The sequence below is a fragment of the Staurois parvus genome, unplaced genomic scaffold (assembly GCF_062004578.1).
Source record: "Staurois parvus isolate SC_StPar_1 unplaced genomic scaffold, SC_StPar_1.0 ptg000207l, whole genome shotgun sequence".
Taxonomy (NCBI): domain Eukaryota; kingdom Metazoa; phylum Chordata; class Amphibia; order Anura; family Ranidae; genus Staurois; species Staurois parvus.
Genome location: NW_028318003.1, coordinates 5,733,484 through 5,760,093, shown reverse-complemented (window position 1 = coordinate 5,760,093; position 26,610 = coordinate 5,733,484). Strand labels below are relative to the sequence as shown.

At 42.1% G+C, this 26,610-nt stretch overlaps 1 protein-coding gene across 2 annotated transcripts in view; it reads right to left on the bottom strand.

The window, feature by feature from the left end:
- USP2 (ubiquitin specific peptidase 2) overlaps positions 1-26,610 on the bottom strand; it is a 121,045-nt gene that overhangs the window by 38,038 nt on the left and 56,397 nt on the right. For both annotated transcript variants that reach the window (XM_089678566.1, XM_089678567.1), the window contains exon 3: positions 368-418. In XM_089678566.1, coding sequence (XP_089534692.1) covers positions 368-418 — 51 coding nt within the window. The remainder of the gene's footprint in view (positions 1-367; positions 419-26,610) is intronic.

Sequence of the window (26,610 nt, the reverse complement as noted above, 5' to 3'; positions counted from 1 at the left end):
TTTAGAGCAAAGAGTGGACACTGCTTTCAGCTCCTTGCTGGACAACACAACGTTACTCAATGTTAGCCACTGCCTGCATTTCCGGATGATTTGTGCCAACATGTACCCAGCTTTACAGCCTATGTTTGGGTTTTATCATGGTCTGATCTTCTCTCACTTCCTGCTGTGCACTTGGGACAGGAAGTGAAGGCAAATCTACTTGAGAGGACACAAACCAGAAGAAAAGCAGACAGGTGTCTTAATCATTCCCTACTTTATCCAAAAGTAAAGAACAAGTTTGGCTGTACATGTACTTTGTGCTACATGATGTAATGGCAGTGTCAACATTCCTATTATGATAAATGCAAAATAAATAAATAAAACTCACCGTATTGCCAAGATTCCGCAGGCCAACCAAACCTTGTACAAGTTTTTGGGGCTAAAAGAGATATGAAAGAAGATTAGTATTATGGCTGTAAATTTGTTGTGATGTCTATTCAGAGAGGAAACTGAAAAAAATGTGGATAAAAAGGCATTTATAATTAAAGCGTACAGAAAAACAGGAAGGCTTCACACGTGCTTTGATCAGTAATAGTGATCAGTAATAATGAGCAATTTTTTATGCCAATGAGTTCTACTCTGAGAAATGTAAGGCACCATACAGAATAAAATGTTTTTCCATTTTTTATTTTTATTTATTTATTTTTTTATTCTGAAATCATTAGTGAGGCACAATTAACATGCAGTATGGAGTATGTGATGGCTAAACTACAAGGCTACTGATAGGGTCCGGTTCACTTGGGGTGCTTTTATTACAAAAATGTACTTATTTGATCCCCTCCAATTATAATTTTATCTGAGTTTGGCAGAAGGCATTTAAAGCAGGGATTATTTTTATGATTACTGACCCCCAATGGATTGCCCAATTGTCTCCTAACCCCCTTTTCCACTTGGTTAAAATCATCATCGTGATCGCCAGTCCTACTGGTACCAGTATGACTTCAAAAGATGACAAATAAGTTGTTTTTACTTTACATATAGGTAGCTATAAACAGAACAACTAAAAGAAAATCATAAGGATTTTATATTTATTTATTTATATACATATATATAAAAAAAAAAAAATCACAAATACACACCCTAGCTACAACTACTGAGATGTTTCATGCTGTTTTTGTTCAATCAAAATATAAAACCTGGGATGCAATTACTGACAATAGTAATCCTTTGTCATCTGACACATTATGGGGGGGTATTTACTAAACCTGGAGAGTGCAAAATCTGGTGCAGCTCTGCATTGAAACCAATCAGCTTGCAGGTTTAATTGGCAAAATGTAACTGAACAAGCCGATGTTAGAAGCTGCTTGTCTACCATGCATAGCTGCACAAGATTCCGAGTGCTGATATTTTAATAAATCTCTCCCATTACATCCATTTCTTTACTTTGATTTCTGTCTCAATAACACAGAGATACCTGTTTCTATTTTTTCTAATCATTTTACAAATCCATTCCTTTACCCCATCACTTGGTTTCCATATCTCCGAGGGGTATAGATGCCTCCAGGTAAAACACCCTGGTATAGGGGACTTAAGGTCTCCTATTATTCGATATATGATCTACCACTTTTTACACTTTTGTTGTATCTTCTGTTATGTATACAGTATTTATAATGTGAACATCAATTACTACATTTTTATTTCTTATTGCTTAAAATCTTATGGGTAATGTATAATGGGAGGAATATGTAGGTAGCCATTGTTGATCAGCTTATGAAAATGTTTCTGCCCGGCAGCCTCTTGAATAAGCATACAGCAAATTAAGTCAGAATTCCTTGTTCCAAGGCAAATACTGAAGCCACTGGATCAGAATGAAAGCCAGGCATCTACCATTATTATAAGGCCATTAATGACAGCTGATGGTATTTTTTTAATCAGTACAGGCTTCCATTCAATTATATAATGGTGGTGATGATACGCTAGAAATGTTTTTTTTTGCTCGTGGATACTGTTGATATATAGTTATTGGTGGAACCTATGCATTTACTTTAATGCCAATTAATCTTAATATATTAAATGATTAATCTTTTGTTTTGTGTTTTTATGATCCCTTTATTATACCATCCTGGGAACCTACAAAGGAATGTAAGTCATAAAAGTATTTGCTAAAGAGGTCTCAGTATTAAACACACAGCAAACACATAGCCAGGGATCAGAGCAAGGTCAGGGCAGGCGAAGTACAAGCAAGGTCAGGGCAAGTAAGATCAGCAACCAGTTGAATCCAAAAGACATTAGAGATGCTGGAAACACTTATTCTCTCTCCGGTTTAAAATTTTCTTTAAAAAATCCTCAAAATCACATTACTTTGCTATTTCACAGACTCTACACTCATGCAACGGGATTACAATCCTTGTTTTTTTAAACCCAGGTGGAATATAATTGTCTTTTTGGATCTGGAGTTGAGAAGCACCAGGGAGAGAGAAAAGAAGCACACCAAAGCACAACAAAGTAAACCATCATAGAGAAAGCAAAAGGGAAAACTGTTGGATGGAAAGGTCAACTAAGACCAACTTGTAGCAAAAAGCTCAGTGCCTGAACATGACACCAGTAGATATCCATGGCACTGATGACCACCCAAATGGATGCATATACTGCAAATATGTCCATGATATGCAACTGGACTTTTTGGTCCAGAGACGTAAAACAAGAAAAGGGGATTTCTTCTAAGTAGATAAGATTTATATATTTTAAGTATATACAAAGGGGCACTTGATGTTAAGAATAACTGAGCTGAGGAATGCCCTATCACATGCTTTGGGTAGACTGACTCTTTAAAGAAAATTTCAATGTGCTATTCTGGCCATAGCATGTATTAGGGCCTCTGCCATCTTGATTCTCTTGGTTACATGGCCACAACAAGTTGCAAAGATTAAAGAAAACTGAACTCTGGAAGCTGTACCCCATAAAAAAGAAGGTACAGGACTAGTCACCAGTACTGTCTATGGTCTGATCTTTCTCCATTTTTAACTTAAATTGTTCTGTCTTTATATGAATGTGGCCATCTTGATTGAAACAGGGCTTTTGTTTTCTATTGTCAGAGCCTCCAGCAAGAACAATGGGCAGCATGGTGGTAGCATCAGTTTTCACTCCACATCTATTTTGATTAGTAGTCAGAAGCAGCAGTGCCTTAATCTTAAACTGGCCATAGATGGCTCAGATCTTGATGATTAGAACCATCTTTAGGCAGACTGATTATACCCAATTCGATTGTTGTATGACTTGGGTACAACCAGCCTGTATCTGCTAGTAATAATCATGGTGTTCTCCCAACAGGGACGTCTTCCCCCCTGCACCCCTCTTCCCCTGCTAAGAGAACACAATAGCTTCACAGGAGGGATTCCCCCATCAACACTGAGTGTGATTTTTTTTTCTGCAATGATTTGAATGATTTTCTTTCCTGCAACCTGTGGTTGCAGGAAAGAAGATCACATTGTCTATGACCTGCTTTACACTGCAGATATACATCTATAGGCACAGTGCCTAGGCATCCTCACATGCCAGGAAGTGTTCTGCTATTTCCAGGCAAAATTCCTACTTTATTTCAATCCACTTTAAATTTTAGCAATAGTTCCACAAATCCTGTTAAATCAAACTTCAATACATTGTACCAGCCATAACATGTCACAGACACCCTCTGGCTACACACGATGCATTATATTGTATAATTCGGTATGCTCATACCCAAGCTATGCAATCCAATTTCTCCAAGCAGCAGGGCACTCCTTTCCCTCTTGTATTGAACTGTATTGTTGCTGTATTGTCTCCCCTTATATTGTAAAGCGCTGAGGAAACTGTTGGCGCTATATAAATCCTGTATAATAATAATAATAATTAAGAGTTCTACAGTACAACTCCTGTCTGTGTTAATGCCACAGAGGGTTAGACACGCTGTGCTAATTTTATATATGTATATAAGCGGGATGGACGAGGTAGGCATGGTATATCTACAACATCTCGGGAATAAAGTTGATCCACATTGACTCACACGTGCCAAAGGATTAGACTCCTCTCCACCTCCCAAAATAAAATTGATCTGCCACCTCTGGAAGTACTTTCAAAAGCACGCAGCAGTGCCAGTAACCACAACGACTACAGGCTACCAGTGACACCATCATACAAGCCATAGACATCAACTGGAAAGGATGATGATCACCTGATCTGGACTGCCCTGTCACGTGCCCTCTCTCCTGCATTATATCTCTGAGAGTTTACAGCATGGCAGTTGACACGGTCACAGGCCGGCTCACAAGATTGTCTCCCACAAGCTCGGAAAGGCTGACATTTATCAATGATCCATCACTGTTACCACCACAATTACAAACACTGATGCTCTCCAACCAATTTAATATAGTAATGACTTCAAGCTGCTGCTATGTTTAAAAAATTAAAACCAAAAAAGAAGTTCTTCCCCTGCTGGCACTGCTATATATAGAACATACAATTGTCAATCCTGTGCATGCCTGATGCAACAACTTCCCAAAAAATGTGTATCTGAGTAAAGATACAACAAAATAATTTGTGATATTCCATTAACAAAACACAAAATTGCCTCTTCTTTTTTTATATGCACCATTTTCTGGAGGAATTTTTAATTCCAAAAGGGCTGCAGAGTGTAATTACATTGATAAAATAATCCAAAATTCTTTTCCCAATAAAGCCACTTTATAAAACTGATACCATCTACTTTAGGTGAAATCAGATTTGTGTAAATTGGATGAGAGGCTATTAAGGGGCAGTGAGAGTAGAAAATGCCCTGGCATCGGTGGGAGTAAACAATGCCTCATCATTGGTACTAGTGGGAGGAATAGTGCCCCATTGTGGGAGTCAGTGGGAAGAAAAGTGCCCTGCCGTTGGTGTCAGTGGGAGGCAAAGTGCCCTATTGTTGGTATCAGTGACAGGAATTATGCCCTGTTGTTGGTGTCAGTGGGAGGAATAGTGCGTTGTATCAATGAGAAGAATAGTGCCCCAAGGGCTGGTTAAAAGCTACCAAAAGGGCCACATCCGGCTCCCAGGCCACAATTTGGAGACCTCTGGTCTAGATTTACACAAACACAGATTAAGCCTTGGTTCACATCAATGCAACCCCAAAGTCGAGTGGCTTTGAAGTCTGACTATGCTTCATTTTGACTTGCTGCAACTCAGTGTGACTTCAATAATAGGTGTCAATGTAATTGCAATGAAATCACACAAAAATAGTGCAGGAACCTTTTTTGGAGTCACTGAGACTTCTTAGAATGGGACCACTGAAAACCAAGGGATGCGACTTGTCATGCAACTTCAAATCAAAAGTCGCATGACAAGTCACATTGGTGTGATCCAGGGCTTAATCCATATGTCCTGTGTTTCAGATGTATAAGTAATCTTTAAATGTATCGAAACTCAAACACTTAAAGCGGACCTTCTTTCACATTTTATCCATCCTAGAATCCTAACTCTCCTTCCTCCCTTTTTTGGGGACTGTGTGCCTTTTTCCAGCAGATACTTGTCCCCACTTCCTCATGTAGGCGAGTATGATGTCCCCTCAGCCTGCCCCCTACCCCCCAACCTACAACCTCCTGGGACATACACCATCACACATCCCAGGAGGCTACAGGACCAGTCTCTCTGCAGTCAATATCTCATGCATTCGCAGTAGGGGCTGGCTTGGAGGTCATGAGAAAGTCACAGCTACCGAATCCAAGATGATGGCACTGGATCCTAACAAGCTGTGAAGATTTTGGGTTCTCAGAAGAGAGTGCTGGACCTCTTAGTCTGCTATAGTAGTTGAATCAGATGAAATCTGAGCCGTTGCTGGCCCTGTTGGCACCACCACTCTGTTGGATCTACAAACTTCAACTGAAGGAGCTCAGTGGAAAATCGTCAGCTTAATAGTGACTGCATCCTTTCCACTTTTTGGGTATTCAGTCAAGCACGGGCACTATGGCTATCTGAATACAATAGCCAGGATAGGTGTTTCCTCCATCCATGTTTTGTGGGGATGAAGAAATGAACAAAACTATTAGATTTCTCTTGTTCAGCCTGGGTACGAGCAAAACCTATGCATATATGGCTAGCATTACACCATTTATAACATTGCACATGCTCCTGTAATGTCATAGGCCGATTCCTTTTTTAGACTTACTGCTTTCACTTTAATTACTCCTGGTTATCCTACCAGCAAGGTGTATTTCTATGCACTTCCTTTCCTAGGGTGAGAACATTTACGCAGTGCTTTCACACTTTGCTGCATGGTCCTGTGTAGGGCCACAAGTAGCCATGCCAATGTATACTGCGCTCCATGTTCTGCCATAGTCACTACAGTAGGAACGTGATTGTCAGTCACTGCCGGAACAACTGGGTACATACTGTAGACTAAAGTGTAATTACTAGTCGATATTTGCCTAAATCACATCACAAACTAGAACTTTCTGAGGTTTTTGTTTAATAATCTATTAAGATTGGCAGTTGAATGGCTTTGACTGAATGTTCTAAGTTACTTCCAGTTCTAGGAAATCATTGAACAAAGGAGGTGGGAGGGGGAGTGAGGTAGTGACACCTGACCAGAGTTTGCGGACTAACAAATATTTAAGGAATTTACTATCTCTTGGTTGCTTAACACCTTTGTGAGGACAAGCATTAAAACGTTAAATCTACTCCTGCTTGGAGTGGGATTTCTTGGCCAAATAATTCATTTGTTTAACAACCAAAGAAGTAAACTCGTTTCTGTAGGGTCCTATTGAAATACAATTGAGTCCTGAACAATACAAGCAGAACATCCTGAAAAAAAAATCAACTGCAAATAAGACAGTTTGTAAGTTTTCAACAGAAAGCACTTAGAACAAAGCAAATCCTGCAGCTATGCTAAATGCTCCCCAATTGCCCTAACATATAAAGTGATCCTGTCCTGGAAACAAGAGCTGCATACAAATCTGTAATCAATAGGCGATAAAATCAATAAGAGAGATTTGTTTAAGCTTTTAGATTGTAAGCTCTAAGGAACAGAGCCCTCTGAATCCTCCTGTATTCAATTGTATTATAACTATACTGTTTGCCCTCACATTGTAAAGTGCTGAGCAAACTCTTTGCGCTATATAAATCCTGTATTATAAGAATAATAATAATAATCTTCTCTCCGGGACTTCTCCAGAGCTTCCCCCATCCTCTGGAACTCTCTACCCCAGTTTATCAGACTATCGCCTACTCTGCTCACTTTTAGGTTCTTTAGATCTCTGAAAACCTCTCTCTTCAGGGAAGCCTATCCTGCCCTCAGCTAAAACTGGAATCTTCTACTTTTCCAACCAGTCCATCCCCCACAGTTACTACCTTTTGTACCACTAGCCCCTCCCTCTTAGATTGTAAGCTCCAAGGAGCAGGGCCCTCAAATTCCTCTTGTATTGAACTGTATTGTTGCTGTATTGTCTCCCGTTATATTGTGAAGCGCTGAGCAAACTGTTGGCGCTATATAAATCCTGTGTAATAATAATAATAGTAAACTAGATAGCTTAGGTTCAGCTGCACTCCACAAAACAGGGGTCCCCCCTGCAGATAGCAGTCATCTGGCTTGAAAAGTCTAGCTAAGCCACAAGAAGCACCAAACTAAGTCCAAAGATGCAATTTATTAAATCCATGAATAGCCAAAAGACAATAAATGACAGCCAACGTGTTTCAGGGATCAAAAAAAATCCCCCTTCATTGGGGCTACAAAATATAAAAAGGAATAAAAGTCAAACACATTAAAAGTGTCATAACAAATGTTGATAACAACATTAAATTGGCCAAAAAGCTATGCTCGCAGAAGAATACAGTCTATACTTACCACTCCTGCAGTATGCTGCTGAGCAATCATCACCCAGCACACAGTGACCCTAGGTTCACATCTGTGCGGGTGGTGACTCTGCGGATCCGCACGAAAATCTATGCAGCCGCACCACCCGCACAGAGAAATGCGGACCCATGGGCAGGTGCCATTAGTTCTAATGGCACGCCGCCCGCACTGGAAAATGCAACCGTACTGGGAACAGAGGTTCTCGTGCGGGCTGCGTTTTCCAAAGAAGTGCAGGGACTTCTTCCCTGCGTGTCCCGGATGTCAATTCAAATGAATGGGCTCCCGTACCTGTGCAAAATGCGGCCCACACAGGCACATATATGTGAACCAGGGGGGAAGACAGACTTTGGGGCATGATTTCCCTTTAAATTAAGCAGCATTAAGCAACGCGGGAAGCAGAAAAGTGATTTTTGCAAACTTAGCTTTTTGAGCCAATTTAAAAGGATAAGTTCACCATTTGCCCAAAAATAATAAATGCACATTTTTGCAAGTAAAAAAAATGTGCAATTATTATTTTTGGTTTCAGGAGCCTGTAAAACATTGCACCAGTGCTCAGCAGATCGCTGGTGCCATGCAGGTCTTCTGCAGACCTGCCAGCATATCTGATTGCCTGTGTGGGATGTACAGGCAAGCAGATATACTGACAGGAAGGTTCACACTATAGAAACGCATGCGTTTTTGCATGTGTGTCTTTGGCGCATTCCAGTGCATTTTTTAGGCGTTTTTGATGCATTCCAGTGTGTTTTTATGCATTCTAGTTCATTTTTTTCCCTCCTCTTTTTCTTCAATTTAAATAGGGACATGTATGTTCCAGTGTGTTTTTTGTGTGCTCCACTGTGTTCTAGTGCTTCTTTGATGCATTTTACTGCATTGCAGTAAAGTTCTGTGCAGAAAAAATGCAGCCTGTTCTACTTTTTTTCTGCAACCGGAACATGCTGGAACTGCAAGCACTGATGTGAACTATGACACTGACAACCATAATTTATTTATTATTTATTTATTTCAGGTACGTATATAGCGCTGTCAATTTACGCAGCACTTTACGTATATATTGTACATTCACATCAGTCCCTAACCCTCAAGGGGCGAACAATCTAAGGTCCCTAACTTACATTCATACATACACATACTAGGGACAATTTAGACAGGAGCCAATTAACCTACCAGCATGTCTTTGGAGTGTGGGAGGAAACCAGAGTACCCAGAGGAAACCCATGCAGGCACAGAGAGAACATGCAAACTCCAGGCAGGTGGTGCCGTGGTTGGGATTCTAACCAATGACCCTAGTACTGCCAGGCAGAAGTGCTAACCATTTAGCCACTGTGCTGCCCAGTATAACCTACGTTCTGTGCATTTTGGATGCAGAAAAAAAGCAACTGAAACACATGTAGTGTAAACCGGCCCTTCACACTGGCTAGTTCACACTAGTTTAGCTTTTTTTCTACATCAAAAATGCATGCACAGTGTTTTCCATGTTTTCCAATGGCCCTAGTTCACACTAGTGCAGTTAGTTCCAATCAGTTTCCGGTGAAGAAAAAAAAAAAAAAAGTAGAACATGCTGCATTTTTTCTGTACAGAACTGTACTGGAACATAGCAAACTGCATCAAAACTGCGTGTGGTGTAAACTGCAAACAAAAACGTATCCGGAGTGCGTTTTTGTAGTGTGAACTGGCCCTAAAGCAGATCTAACCCCAAATGCTAAAATCTCACGTAAACTTTTTCACAGTAATGTCTGTCTGAAAGTTGTTTTTAAACGTACTAAATCTGCAGCTTTTATTAAAATAATACCTAGTGATCCTGCCATGACGCCTCTTGTTTAGGCACCTCCTGTTTGACAACTGTCTCCTAACTGTGCTCCTGTATTGGCACCCTGTGACAGGTACACACCATAAGCTGCCCTACTGACACACATTGCACAGCCATGGTTCACCGTTGTCGCAGAAGTATGTTAAAGGTTACAAAACTCCTTAGCATGCTTGGTATACTGAGAGTTAAAGTAGACAAAGCAAGTCATTGGCTCCCTTCTCCTTTTCCCCAGTATCTCCTCCTAATCCATGACATAAGAGCTGGACCATACTGGTCTTGGCAGGAACAGTAAAGTCACATAGTTCAAACATTAAGAAAGTCAAAGAGGTGATAAAGTTCACTGGTGCACGCAATGCCGCATTCTTATATAATTGTTACCTGGAATCCGGCAGCGTGGGCTGAATTGTACCAAGATTTTTTTTTTTTTAAATACTCAAAATGAAAAATAATGACTTTGCAGTTGGACTTTTAGGCTTACCTATACAGAAGCAGGCAGACAGTCCAGTCATATCGGTAATACAGGTAAAGTTTCTACAGAGCTGACTCTTTTAGACTACATTCACACAGGTGATTAGGAGAATACGGTGGTTTCCTGCACCAAGAATCACTGGATTTTTGTGGCTAGAATGGGCTACAAGACCATCAGCAAGAAGCTAGATGAGATATAGACAACTGTTGGAGCGATTATTTGCAAATGGAAGAAATACAAAATAACCATCAATCGCCCTCAATCTGAAGCTCCATGCAATATTTCGCCTCAACCTTAATCCTACAAAAAATTTATGGAGGGATCTGAAACTTTCAAGTTGCCACGCAACAGCAAAGAGGGATTTAGAGAAGATCTGTAAGAAGAGTGGACAAAAATCCCTTCTAAGATGTGTGCAAACCTGGTAACCAACTACAAGAAACGTCTTACCTCTATGCTTGCAACAAGGGTTTCTCCACCAAGTACCAAGTCATGTTTTGCTTGGGAATCAAATACTTATTTTACTCCCCCACCATCTTGGATTCAGTAGCTGTGACATTCTGATGATGTCCAAGCCAGCCACTACTGCGCATGCATGAGATATTGACTGCAGCAAAACTGGTCCTGTAGCCTCCTGGGATATGTGACAGTGTATGGGGGACATGGGGTAAGGGTGATCATGAGAAAAAGTGAGGGATCAGCCCAGAACTACACGGGAGGAGCGTGTGAATGATCTCAAGGCAGTTGGGACCACAGTCATCAAACAAACCACTGGTAACACAATATGCTGCCATGGATTGAAATCCTGCGGTGCGCGCCCACAAGGTCCCCCTCCTCAAGAAGGCACATGTACAGGCCCATCTGAACTTTGCCAATGAACATCTAAAATGATTCAGAGGACTGGGAGAAAGTGCTGTGGTCAGATGAGACTAAAATTGAGCTCTTTGCCACTAACTCAACTCACCGAGTTTGGAGGAAGAAAAATGCTGACTATGACCCTAAGAACACCATCCCTACAGTCAAGCAGGGAAGTGGAAACATTATGCTGTTTCTCTGCTATAGGTACAGACCAATTTTGCCGCATTGAGGGGCCAATGGAAGGGGCCATGTATCATAAAATCTTGGATGAGAACCTTCTTCCCTCAGCCAGAACACTGATGATGGGTTGTGGATGGGTCTTCCAGCATGACAATGACCCAAAACATACCGCCAAGGTCACAAAGGAGTTGCTCAAGAAGAAGCACATTAAGGTCATGGAGTGGCCTAGCCAGTCTCCAAACCTTACTCCTACAAAAAATATATGGATGGATCTGAAACTTTCAAGTTGCCGCACAACAGCAGAGAAACCTTAAGGATTTAGAGAAGATCTGTAAGAAGAGTGGACAAAAATCCCTCCTGAGATGTGTGCAAACCTAGTGACCAACTACAAGAAACGTCTAACCTCTATGCTTGCAACAAGGGTTTCTCCACCAAGTACTAAGTCATGTTTTGCTTGGGGATCAAATACTTATTTTACTCCTTGAACTGCTACTCAATTTATAACATTTATATCATGTGTTGTTTCTGGATTTTTGGTTGATATTCTGTCTTTTTATTTAAAATACACCTATGATAAAATTTATAGACCCTTCATTTTTTGGTAAGTGGGCAAACTTACAAAATCTGCAGGGGATCAAATATTTATTTTCTCCACTGTACGACAATTATGATCTTGGGTTTAGTTATTCTTTAAAGCGGAGTTCCACTCAACCTATCAAAAAATAAAAGTCAGCAGCTACAAAAACTGTAGCTGCTGACTTTTAAAAAACAGACACTTACCTGTCCCTCGGTCCCGTGGTGTGTCCCCCGCAGCTCGTTTCACCAGGAGGTCGGCATCTTTAGTGTGGGCACCCGGCTGTGAAAGCCTGCGGCTTCATGAACGGTCCTGTAGTCTTCTGGGACCTGTCACGTGTCCCAAAAGACTACAGGGAGGGAAGGAGGACACCTTCCGCTTCCGATCGACTAGGCAACCGGACTGGAAGTGGGAGCGTGTACCTGTCAAATTTGGGTACCTGCCCCCCCCCCCGCTCTCCCCAAAGATGCCAATACTTAATGGGGAGCAGTCCTTAAAGCAGAACTTTTCTTTTTCCGCTTTAAGTATGGACAGCTGGTGTACTTGCCATTTAAAGGTGAACTCCAGGGAAAACAGAAATCCTTGCATGTAGTGGGGCTGCCCCTGCACTGCAAGGGTTAAATGCTTATTTAGGTCTAGGGGATGGGGAAAGCAGTTTTACTTACCAGATTCCTCATTCCTGCATTCTCTCTCCAGGCTGTTAGACTGGTTTCCACAGTCTCTTCTACTCCATGCTCCGGTGGTCACAGGTCCTCTGATATCATCAAGTACAATGCAGGGTCTACAGCCTTGCACTGGGGGGTAAGGACTGTGAGGGACAGTTCACCATTGCAGCGTAGGGGGAAGAGGGGAGCACTGGCTGCTGGGAGTGAAGGATCAGGTAATTAAAACTGCTTTTTTCAGTACCCCAGGTCAAAATACGTTTTTAACTGCTTTTAACCCTTACAGTGCAGGAGCAGCTCCACTGCATGGGAGGATTTTTCCTTTCCCCATAGAAAGGCATTATTATACAGGATTTATATGGCGCCAACAGTTTGCTCAGCGCTTTACAATATAACGGGAGACAATACAGCAACAATACAGTTCAATACAAGACGGATAGGAGGCTTTAGGTGAACCTAGTACCTTGCTCTGCACAGGTAAAGCATGAGTTCACCTTCGGCCATTTAGATGTAATAAAGATATTCACCAGTACATTTTCCATTCACTTTCTTCGTTCTAAGTGTGTCCACACTAATACCGGATGGCAAGAATATATTTAAAGGGAAACTCCAAACTTAAAAGAAAAAAAAAAAAGCATATACAATACATAATTGCTACACATGCCACTCTGTCATTTTTTTACTAAAAACCACTCTCCAGTGTCAGTCTTCAGTGGAGGAGATTCTCTAACATGTCAGTAGAATTCAGATTGGGATTCCTTGTACTATGGCAACCTGGAGCCTCTCCATACACCCTGGTGTGCACAAAGCCCCCAGAAATCTCTCCCCTTCTGTGATTGGCTCACTGTTTTTATCACAAGTCTCTACCCTGGGGTAGATTTACTAAATCTGGCGCAGCTCTACACAGTAACCAATCAGCTTCTAACTTTATCTTGTTGAATGAAGCTTTGTTAATAAAACCTGGAAGCTGATTGGTTTCTATGCAGAGCTGCAGCAGATTTTGCACTCCCCAGTTTTAGTAAATAACGCCCTCTGTATGCGGGCATACTCCTTGCGTTTATATGTTGGGTGTAAGGCTGGCCATACATTATACAATTTTCTTGAGATTTTTGCTTTAGATTTACCAAAAACCATATAATAGGAGGTGAAACCTAACAACACTTTCAATTGTATCCAATTAGGCAGGCTCTTGCACTACATAGTTGAAGGTAAATATAAAGGAAATTGGACAGAAAATTGTATAGTGTATGGCCAGCCTTAGTGCCCGAATGTGAAACTTCTATATGGAGGAGTATTCCTGAGTCCAGTGTGTTTGTCAATACACTCCTATGGGTAGTATAATGCAGTGTTTCTCAACCTTTTTCCAGTCAAGGCACCCTTTAAGATTATGGACAGTCCCGAGGCACCCCATTCTAAAATGTGAAAAACTATTCTAAGTTTTATATAATGCAGCAACATCCACACACGGAGGACACCCAACATTAGAGGGGATTTATTCTTTCAAAGAAAATACACTTCTGCACGCTGGTACTGACTAGTATTCCATTGTTTCTCTTCTCCCTCACTGAGCTAATGTGACCCCAGCACTGATGGAGAGGGGCAGGGGAGGGTCAAACTAGGATGCTGTGCAGGCAGCTGACATCCTCCTTATCAACTGATGATGTCATTGGATGTCAGGATGCCGGCGGCTAGAAGGTTGTAATGGTGCACAATGAAAACCTGTGGTTTGTGTAACTAAAAGGTAAGCTTGTTACACCCGCTGGCTTTTTTAGATATTTTGCCAAGGCACCCCTGAAGAAACATAAAGGCACCCTGGTTGAGAAAGACTGGTATAATGTACACAGTGGCTAAATGGTTAGCACTTTCACCTGGCAGTACTAGGGTCATTGGTTCGAATCCCAACCATGGCACCGCCTGGAGTTTGCATGTTCTCCCTGTGCTTGTGTGAGTTTCCTCCAGGTACTCCGGTTTCCGTCCACACTCCAAAGACATGTCGGTAGGTTAATTGGCTCCTGTCTAAATTGTCCCTAGTATGTGTATGTATGAATGAGTTAGGGACCTTAGATTGTACACCCCTTGAGGGTTAGGGACTGATGTGAATGTACAATATATATGTAAAGCACTGTGTAAGTTGATGGCACTATATATGTACCTGTAATAAATAAATAATGCACCAGTTGGGGCTCCTGGGTGTCACAAGTAAAGATCTGTACCCTTCTTACACCTGTGTGCATGGAAGCCATGTGTACCCCTGGAAGCACCATAAGGATGTCACAGCTGGGTGGGCACTATGCCCATTCTCTGCCCAGCAGCTGCAATGAGAAGGGTGCCCCATCCCCCCTCCTGACTCCTCACCTTGGTCCTATTGAGCACGAAGTCCAGGAGATGAGACAGAATGATGGCCCCGGGGATCTGCTGCTCCTTGCGGCTGCCGGTCATGGTGAAGGTGCCGGGAGTGAGATCGGTGCGATCTATAGAGGAAGACGATGTGCTCTGCTGCTGATCACTGCAATGTAATGAACGTCCCAGGGGTCCTGCAGGCTGTGATCTCCGCCCTGGAGGTGTACACCCCGACCCTGAATATACCGAGCTCCCCACCCCCCACCTCTGACCTGCACTCACCGCCTCTCCTTCTCACCACTCCGGACACACGTTACCTCCGGCTGGAATTTGACAGCCAGTGACGTCAGGAGGGGGCGGGGTTGAGGTGACACATGGGGAGAGCACACTGCTTCTCCCAGGAGACGGAGTCACCTACAGGCGAGGACAACGTGTGCCGGATCCCAGGAGGACACGACATTCGTCAGCACTCATCCCCAGTATATGTAGTAGTAATACAGGCTGGGGCAGGCAGTGGTTCTATTTCTGTGTTCTGCTATAAAGCTGTGTTCCAGGAATGGACTTTATTAGAGATGTGCACCACAGACAAATATTTTTGACTTTTAGCTATTAAACATGTCCAGTAACAATATGTAAAAAATGTCATCATAAATGTAGGCCAAAATGTATTCTGCTTCATGTCTGTGAAAATCCCAGTACGTGTAAATTAATTGGTGTGAAAGTGAAATGTGAAAGTTATATAATCTAAAAATGGCGGTATATATACTGGGATTTTTTTTTTCTAATACTAGTAATGGCGGTGATCAGCGAATTATAGCGGCACTGCGGTGGGCATTCTGACACGAGGTGGAACTGATTGACGGCCACTGACATCCCCAGTGACACCAATACAGTGATCAGTGCTAATAAAAAAGCACTGACACTGTACTAAAGCCACTGGACAGGAAGGGGTTAACATCTGGGGTGATCAAAGGGTTAACTGTGTGCCATGTAAAGTTTTACTATTTTGTGTGTGTGTTCTTTACTGTGTAAGCACGCTGCTTTGTATTGCTCTGCTATGCGGGGAATCTCCGGTCGGGACCCAGTGATCGACAGCTGTAGCCACCAATGGCAGCGCAGGTAGGGTGGTGTACGCGCACACTCCCTGCCCGGAAATACAAGATCATGTATATATACACGTGATTTTGCACAGCCATGCCGCTCTGTAGCAGTAGTTCTGCTATAGGGTGATCAGGAAGCGTTTAAAGAAGTACAGCCAAAGCTCTTTTGGCTGTACTTCTGTGGATCACACAGTTTGTTCTGCATTCCTGTGACCCATTTTGAGCTGACAGTGGGCTAAAGTCTGGTGTCACTCAGCCGGTCCAGGCTGGGATAAGATCCCAACTTCAAATTCGGGATCCACCCCAGAGTCTGGAATTGCTCCTGGCTTAGCCTCTCAGCGATCTGCTGAGAACCTGAGCCAGCTCACTGAGTTCTCACAGCCGCTCAGAGCAGAGAGTGGTGACTGTCAGTCACTAATATCTGCTCTGCCCCCCCTTCCCTCCACGCTCACTGGAACGCTGGGCTGTGGACTGGGGGGGCAGAGCAGGCAATAGTGACTGACAGTTACCACTGCCTGATTGTTAAGGGGGGGGGGGCAGAGCAGAGAGCGGCGACTAACAGTCATTGCTCCCTGCTCGGAGCGGCTGTGAGAAGTGAGCAATCAGTGGTCATGTGATCGCTGAGTTCCCACACTAGGAGCCAGCGGGGGACAGATGCATTGCACCTAGGTCAGTATAAATGGGGGAAAAAAGCCATACTTCTCTTTTAAGTAAATCATCATAATTGTTATCTTAGAATGATTTATTTTCAGAACAATTCGTTATTTCAGTGGAGTTTATATATTTAATGTTCTGCATCAATTCATATTTTTACAAGTTCTGTTATTCTTTTGTTATTTTGCTGCCAGTTCAACCCACAAAGAGAGCTGATTGGACGATATTGACTGGCATCACATGCATCCGAAGGTAACTAGATTGTAAGCTCTAACGATCAGGGTCCTCTGTTTCCTCTTGTATTGAATTGTATCGTAACTGTAATGTCTGCCTTCATTCTGTAGAGCGCTGTGCAAACTGATGGCGCTATATAAATCCTGTATAATAATAACTAAATGAATTTGGATTAATTCGGTATGTTATGATTTGGAAATTCTCATGGATCCACCTCCATTCAACCCGATAAGTAGGACTCCTCACCTTATTTACGTTATACTGTACTATATTTATTGCAGTATGTTTCCATTTCATATCCAGCTCGTGACTGTCTGCAATGTACTGCTGTTGTAGGCAAAGCAATGCACCCATACGTCACTGTCTATTTCCAGGAACACACCCCGGCCGACACCTGCTGTGATTGTACACAGTGGGAGTGTCATGTGTGGGACTGAACTTGGGTCCTTCTGCCTTGGGGCTGCAGCTCTATCTTCTCTACCACTGGGGAACCTGAGTCCTGCAGTATACAGTGCATTTTACATAGTCCCTCTGCTCCCAATACTCTCTAGCACCATCTATCTCATAGCACCAATCAATCCACAATCCGATCAGCTTGAAGTGTTACTAAACCCAGGACCCTGCATTCACTATATCTGGTTACTAAACCCAGGACCCTGCATTCACTATATCTGGTTACTAAACCCAGGACCCTGCATTCACTATATCTGGTTACTAAACCCAGGACCCAGCATTCACTATATCTGGTCTCCCACAGTTCACAAAACATGGAAGTGCAATTATTTTAGTAAATATAAACTGCTAAATACCTTTTCTTATCAGCAGTATATAGCAGTCTTGGGACTTCTAGCAGTATCCTGCAGAGCACTGGTTAAAGCATGTACAGGGGTGGACTGACAACTCATGGGGCCCCCAGGCAATAGGGGATCATGGGGCCCCTGTGTACTTGCCCACGCTCAAACCACACCCAAAAAAGCCTATGAAAGGTACCAGAGACATCTCATGGGGCCCCCTACTGACCCCGGGCCCAAATGGTCAGTCCGCCCCTGAGCATGTAGAGGGAGTTTTCAGACTCCTTTAGGAGGATGCAGGACCTCTGTCTGGACAGTGCCGATTGGCCCTGTGCTGATCACATGCACTCTCCCCCCCCAAAAAAAATAAAAAAACAATAAACACCAAACATAGCATGTGCAGAGTGACTCTACACGCTATGTCTTATCAGGAGATAAGAGGGGGACACTGGAAGAAGAGGAGGATCAGAGAAGTCAGGATCAAACAGCCTTTTTACACAATGCAGAGGATTAACCCCTTAGGTTCCACAGTGAGTATAACAAGCACGCTTTACTGCATATACAGACTGATTTTACTGTTGTGGGTTTAGTAACACTTTAAATTGCAGGACTTCCTTTGGACTGTGCCTGTTTGTTGGATCTGTTTCCTTGGGTTACATACATAGTTAGCCTGGCTGAAGGCTGAAAAAAGACAAAAAAGTCCACCCAGTTCAACCGTAAAAAAAAAATTATAAACCTATACCCACAGCTGATCCAGGGGAAAGCAAAAAAAACCAGCAAAGCATGATCCAATTTACTCCTGCAGGGAAAAAATTCCTTCCTGATCCCCCAAGAGGCAATCAGATATTCCCTGGATCAACTTTACCTATAAATGTTAGTATCCAGTTATATTCTGTGTATCTAAGAAAGAATCCAGGCCTTTTTAAAGCAATCCACTGAGCTGGCCAGAACCAACTCTGGAGACAGTCTATTCCACATTTCACAGCTCTTACTGTGAAGAAACCTTTCTGTATTTGGAGATTAAATTTCTTTTCCTCCAGACGTAAAGAGTGCCCCCTTGTCCTCTGTGAGGACCTCAGGGTGAATAGCTCTACACTGAGTTCACTATATGAACCACTGATGTATTTATACATGGAGATCATATCCCCCCTTAATCTCCTCTTCTCAAGAGAGAATAAATTCAGTTCCTCTAATCTTTCCTCATAGCTAAGCTCCTCCATGCCTCTTATCCGTTTGGTTGCCCTTCTCTGTACTTTCTCCAGTTCCCCAATGTTCTTTTTGTGAATTGGTGCCCAAAACTGAACTGCATATTCCAGATGAGGTCTTACTAATGATTTGTACCGGGGTAATATGATATCTCTCTCTGGAGTCTATACCTCTTTTAATACAAGAGAGGATTTTGCTCGCTTTAGAAACTGCAGCTTGGCATTGCATGCCATTATTAAGCTTGTGTTCTACCAGAACCCCCAGATCCTTCTCCACCATTGATTCCCCCAGTTGTACCCCCCCCCCCAGTATGTATGATGCATGCATATTATTAGCCCCCAAGTGCATAACCTTACATTTATTAACAATAAACCTCATTTGTCACATAGTTGCCCAATTACACAGTGCATTGAGGTCGGCTTGTAAAGTGAAGACATCCTGTAAGGACGTTATTCCACTGCACAGCTTGGTGTCATCTGCAAAGACTGAAATGGGATTTTGTAATCCCAGACCCTATATTGTTTATAAATATATTAAAATGTAAGGGTCCCAACACTGAACCTTGGGGTACACCACTGACAACCCTAGACCATTCAGAGTATGAATCATTAACCACTACTCTCTGAATACGATCTTTTAGCCAGTTTTCCATCCATTTACATACGGATTTTTCCAAGTCTGTAGACTTTACCTTACACATTAGCCATGTGTGGGGAACTGTGTCAAACCCTTTTGCAAAATCCAAGTATACCACGTCCACCGCCACCCCTCTGTCCAAGTATACCACGTCCACCGCCACCCCTCTGTCCAAGTATACCACGTCCACCGCCACCCCTCTGTCCAAGTATACCACGTCCACCGCCACCCCTCTGTCCAAGTATACCACGTCCACCGCCACCCCTCTGTCCAAGGTTTTGCTCACCTCCTCATAAAAACAAATCAGATTTGTTTGATATCTTCTGTCTTTCATGAATCCATGCTGTCTGTTGCTTAACATATTTTTTTCCAGTAAGAACTCATCTATGCGGTCTTTTATTAAACTCTCCAGTATCTTCCCAACTTTAGAAGTGGGTGTGCTATACTTCTGAATTACTGAACTTCTGGACTTTGACCTTTGACCGATTCCTGATTTACTCTCTTTGCCTGACAATTCTACCTTACTCTGCCAGTCTGTTTATGACCCTGCATGTTCCCAACCACGCTCCCAGATTCTAACTTTGTACCTTGCTGTCAAGAATTGTGGCTGACCTGCCTGACTACACCAATGCCCCACTTTGGACTATACCTTATAACAGGTACCTTACAGGGACTATCTGTAAAAACAAGGGAAAAGAGGGCGCACCAGCCTCGTACATTATCTAGGATGATAGCTTTATTAAATCCAACGTTAAAATTTACTCCAAACGCGTCAGCCACAAGAGGGACCTCATGAGATTGGCAGCTGATCCTGTATTGGTTGCTTTGCATTTGATACGCCTTTGTTACCACAGTGCTTGTGAGTATATTTTAACTTTGGGTTTAATAAAGCCCTCTGGGTTCCTCCCCCAACCCTTAGAGAGCAGCAAGGCCTGTGCTGGTATTGGACACATGAAGGACCTGATACAGTTCCATCCTAATAAACCAATCTTGAGTGCAGGGGACTATATATTTTTTCTTCCACAAGGTACCTTACAGGGAGCATGTCAGCTAGTCCCGGCCAATGATTCACAGCCAGGACCTGCTGATCGGCTGTGTACAATTACAATCCAGAGCTCTGTACAGAGGGAACGATCCCTATGTTTCTCATCCCTCTTTGTAAAAGCAGCACACTTTACACAGAGTACAAATAGTTAGGCACACATTTAACTCTTGATCACCCTAGATGTTAACCCCTTCCCAGCCAGTGTCATTAGTACGGTGACAGGGCACAGTATTATCACTGATCACTGTTTTATTGTCACTGTGATCACAACCATTAGTAGTATAAAAAAAATTAAAATTCCTGTATATGTACCATAGTTTGTAGACTCTATAACTTTCAAGCAAACCAATCAAAATACACTTATTGGGAGTTGTTATCAAAGACATGTAGCAGAACACATTTTGACCTAAATTTTTGACAAAATTAGATTTTTTTTTATTTGATACGTTTTGTAGTAGAAAGTAAAAAATATAGTTTTTTTTCTCATTTTCAGTCTTTATTTGTTTATATACCAAAAAGATAAAAAAAACCCAGTTGTGATCAAATACCACCAAAAGAAAGCTCCGTTTGTGTGAAAAATTATATAGATTTTGTTTCGGTACAGTGCTTCATGACCGTGCAATTACCAGTTAAAGTAGCGCAGTGCTGTATAACAAAACGTAGCCTGGTCATGAAGGGGGTAAAATCTTCTGGAGCTCAAGTGGATATGTAGTTGTTTTTTTTATAATAATGAAAAATGTTAATGCAAAAAGAATCAGCTGATTATGCAAGAGTTAAAGACTACCACACCACTTTCATCTGAAAAAAATTAATGTATCCAAATGAATATGTATTCATTCATTATGTTATTAAAGTGTTACTAAACCCAGAACCCTGAATCCACTGTATCTGGTCTTCCACAGTACACATGTAAATGCAATTATTTTAGTAAATATAAACTGCTAAATTCCTTTTTTCATCAGCAGTTATAGCAGTTTTGTGACTTCTATTAGTGTCCAGCTTAGCACTAGTTAAAGCTTGTAGGAGGAGTTTTCATGCTGCTCTGGCTGTCCTTTGAGACTGCATAACCCCTGACCCCCTGTCTGGACAGTACTGATTGGCTCAGTGCTGATCACATGCACTCTCCCAATGAAGAAAAAAAACTCTCTAGCCATTCACACTAAACTAAGTACAGGTGTACCTCGGTTTACGAATTTAATGCGTTCTTCAGGACATTTCATATTGCAAATGTAATTACCGGCTTTTTTTTTCCTTCACTATAGCTCTGAGAATCAGCTGTCATTTTTCCCCCAGCTAAAAGAAAGAAAGTTTCCTTTCAGTTTGTTTTCCGGGATAAAAGAAACAAAGTATCCTTTAGCTCCCAGGAAGGAGACAGCTAATTCTGTGAGCTATAGTGAAGAAAAAAAAAGCTGGCAATTGCATTTAAAAATCAGCACTGACATACATTTCGTATTGCGAAAAAAATTCATAAAAAATTTGTAAACCGAGGCATTATTTTCAATGGATTTTCATGCGTAAACCGAAAATTACATTAACCAAGGCGTTTGTAAACTGAGGTACACCTGTATGTGCAGAGTGACTCCTAGAGCTCTGGGCAATCAACAGATGGATTGGGGACAGTGGAAGACGGGGAGGATCAGAGAAGACAGAATCGAACAGCCTTTTTAAACAATGTAGAGGATTAGCCCATTAGTTTCCACAGTGAGTATAACAAACATGCTTTACTGCATATATAGACTGATTGTACTGTTGTGGGTTTAGTGACACATTAACTTGAATTAATTTCCTCATTCCCAACTGGCTTTGTTTTTTGGCCTGCGCACATACAGATTAAATGGATGATCACTCAAGTTTAACCCCAATACAAAAAGAATCTCATTAGATTATTCTGCTATATGTCTTTGCTAAAAAAAAATCCAAATACGTGTAAATTAATTGGTTTACGTTACAGTTGTAGCGTCTACAAATGGTGGGATATATACTGGAATTTGGTTTTGGTTTTTTAGTAATGGTGGCGATCAGCGCAACTTATAGTGGGACCTATACTATAGTGGGACTAGCTGCCACTGACATCCCCAGTGACGCTAATACAGTGATCAGTGCTAATAAAAAGCACTGACACTGTACTAATGACACTGGGCAGGAAGGGGTTAACATATGGGGAAATCAAAGGGTCAACTGTGTGCGTCTTACTGTGTGCTACTAGGGCGACATGCTGTTTTGTATCTCTCTGCTGTGCAGAGAGATGCAAAACAGCATGTCCATGCTGACAGGAGAGAGACCTGTGTTGTTTAAATCTCCTCTATTAGCTTTCCCAGTGATCACCGAGTGCTGGCGGGGAATCACCAGCTGGTACCTGGTGAATGACATCTCTAGCCACCAATAGCGGCGTGGGTAGGGTGGCACACACACACGCGTGCCCCCTACCCAAAGATGCAATCATTATATATATATATATATGTGTGATTTTGTGGAGCCCTGCCGCCCTGTAGCAGTACTTCTCCTATAAGGTGGAGGGCAACTGGTTAAGGATGGGCAGGAAGATGTTCAAGTTGACGCAATAAGTGGGCAGCCAAATACACAAAAGATGGGCGCAAATGTGGACAGAGTGCAAGCCAAATTTGTTCAGAGGAAAAAACTGAAACTCTGGCCTGAAAAGTGGATTCTCCACCACAACAAAGCACCTGCACATGATGCATTAAGTGTTCCTGGCCCAGAAATCCATTCTGAAACTTGGCCAACCACATTATTCCCCTGACCTAGCTCCCTGTGAATTTTGGCTGTTTCCAAAATTAAAAAATGCCTTAAAAGGACATATTCCAGACTTCCAACACGCCGTGACAAAGATGCTGCAACTAGCTTCATCACTTATCCTGTCAAAATGCTGTTTAATTTTCTCCTGCTGTTTTGTCCAGTATACAGTACATCATTCTCCATGTTTAAGCCTTGATGAAAGGGGCATTATTGAGGCCCCCGAAACATGTTGACTCCAATCTTTATCCTAATTCATATTTGAATAAATATATATACCTGGACAATTAATTCCTGGTATGGCACTTTAATTTTTGGATCCATTCAGAGAAACATCCCAAGGACAATGGGCACATTTCACTAAAGGGTATCGCATATGTTATGTCTGTCAGGTGACCACACATCGCATTCAATACTGAAAATGCCAATCCACTATTGCAGTGTGCAGTATTTACAAAAAATGGAAAATACCGCATGAAAAGACCTTAAAGTCAATTCACAAAAAGAAATAAATGATTAAATGCATGTAATTAAGAAGTGGTCCAGGCACGTGGTATGTACTGGTATCTGTCAGTAACTGTCATGTGTTGTTAAGGAGAGGGTGGCCGTCATGTCCTTTGGGTCCCTTGTGACATCACCGACCAGGGCATGCTGGGTCGATGATGTCACAAAGGGCGGGATCACCTGGTTGATGTCACTGGGTGGCCCCGCGCGTTAGATATTTAACAACAGTCAGGCCGGCGGAGCTGTCAGATGGCAGGAGCCAGCGTCGAGAGCAGAGCGTTTTTTCTTTTTTTTTCTTCTTTTTTTGGGTCGGCAGTGGTGGCGGGCATTGTGATTGATGTTGGATCTACTTTGGGGGACATTTTTTATTTTTGTTGTTTTAATAAAGGACTTGTCGAAGACTGTCTACTGTAATTTACAATTCATTTATTTTATTTGTGAATGAGTAGCAGTACCATGTACCCCATACTCATTCACATGGGGGGCTGGGATCTGTTACTGGGGGCTTCCAGATTCCGATAAGCCCCCCGCCTGCAGACCCCCACAGCCACAGGCCAGGGTTGTGGGGAAGAGATCAAAAAAAAAGAGAAGTGTCATCCAAGTTGATATGATAACTGTATCTAAATAGTATCTCCGACTCACTTCGAATAAAAGTGTGGATTATAAACCTAAATATAGATCATTTTTGCCTATACAGCCATTTTTGAAGACGCCGAATGGTTCTTTATTTTAATCCTTTGATTTTAATATGATTGCAACATTTTCACCCTGTCAATGTCAACCTTTTTCATGATTTATGTGATCGAATAAATACAATATCGCATCCACTTTTGTACTGATATATTACTCCGCATAGGATTTCAATTAACCACTTTCCAGGCGGTTTTGCACTAGTCAAGTGCCATTTTTTCTGTGTTGTGGGGAAGAGGCCCTTGTCTCCATCAACATGGGAGCAAGGTGCTTTGGGGGGAGCCCCCCCCCTCTCCCAAGTACCCTCCCATGTTGAAGAAGTGTGGCCTGGTATTGTTCAGAAGGGAAGGCCATTCGCTCTTTCCTGACCTGCTGGGCTGTATGCTTGGATTAGGGTCTGGTATGGATTTTGTGGGTGACCCCATGCCATTTAGAAAAAAAAAACAAATTGCATGGGGATTCCCCTTAAAATCCATACTAGACCTTCAGGGGTTGGTATGGGTAGGGGAAAGGCCCACACCATTTTTTTGCTAAATTTTTAATTGCCGGCAATTCTTTTTTTCACATTCAGCTGTCAGTGGGGAACCCCGCTGACAGCTCAAACATTACCACATGTTTTCACTACTAAAATACCAGATGACTTAATAAAATAACTCATGCTGTATTTTAGTTGCGTTTTTTAGTGAATACAAACGTTTCTTTTTAAAAATGCTGTGTAGTATCTTACCGTATACTCGTAAGATACTGCTTAGTGAATTGTCTCAAGTGTGGAAATCCTTTGACATGGAAAAGCTGCCAGCTGAGAATGCAAATACTCTGTCCAGATACCACCTCAAACCATATCAATAGGATAACCCCAGGGTTCCAGTGCCAGTCTACCTGCCTTCCCAATTCTACCACAGTAGGTAAAGTAACAGTAAACTAAAATCTATTCAATGATATAGTCTTTACACAGAAAAGCACCTTCTGTTGCTCTCAGCCTCCTCTAATTCTCCAAATTCCTTGCTATAATCTATTTTCCTGTTAGAGGGCGGCTACATTCCTTCTCCATGGTCCCACTGTATATAAGAACGTAGCCACCTTCTCTTTTTTTTTTGTTCAAAGATAGACTATGAGCTATGGGAATAGATAGAGTAGTACACATAACCACAACTGCTGTGCACTGCTTGCTGCAAACAAAAGGAAGTGAAAAGGAGGTTCGGTAGCTTTTGGAGGACATTACAAGGGGGCAGAAAAACACAGTAAGAAACAATTTCATGAAAAATAGATTATAGGGCCATTAAGTAGTGGATGTGTATGCATTATTTTGCAGGATAAGGATATTTTTTAGCTGGCCATACACTAAAAGAGTTTCAAATTAATATTCATACGAAAAATCTCAGTACATGATGACTTGACAAATGTTCTTGGAAAATGCTTCAAAATTTAGTTTTCTTTAACATTTGACTTTGGAACATTTCTGAAGGAAAACCACATTCTCTGCTAAAAGTTTGTTCAGTCAAGAAAAAATTTCCATCCTGCTCCTTTGAATTTTCTTGTCACTGGTTGAAAATGAGCATCCATTTGACCCCACTAATTATGAGAAAATGAAATTAACAATCTTAAAATGCAATAATTCTGAAGAAAACTTTTGCTAGCGTATGGCAGATCACCTATTCATCCGTGACTAATAGAAGAATCCTACAGCAGATCAGAGTATGGAAGGACAGTCTAGCAGAGATCAGATGTGTATTGGTAATAAACCGGAGAGAGCAGTCCTCAGAGATGTCTCTGTTCAGACAGGTTCCAATTGAGAGTAAACCTGTTACGACAAGCGACAATTGGTGACCTCCTTCTGAAAATGCTTGTCTGGCTGTGAAGTTGATTCACAGACTCTAAGAAGTTGGGGCTCGTTCATACGGGAAACCACCAGATAGAATCTGCCATTCTTGCCAATAGAGAAACTACTCCGTGTGCAAACAGCTGCAACTAGGTGTACCCAGTACAAAACAATGGCCAGCATGTTCGCATATAACCCTCATCAGAGAGGTTTCATGTGATTAGAGCTTTAACTGGCTCTGAACGCAGGCAATTTGCATCCAAGACCGGCAGTTCTAGCCACACAGAAACTAGTCGCAGCTAATTGTCCAATATGTATGCCACCATAGCTTGTATGCAAAGTTTAGCGGCATCTGAACACTGAAAGTTAGCCACCTCCATTCACCCGTCTGAATGAGGCCTCACTGACCAAAACAAGTATGCAGATCAGGAATGAGTAAGGACTCTTCTGTAC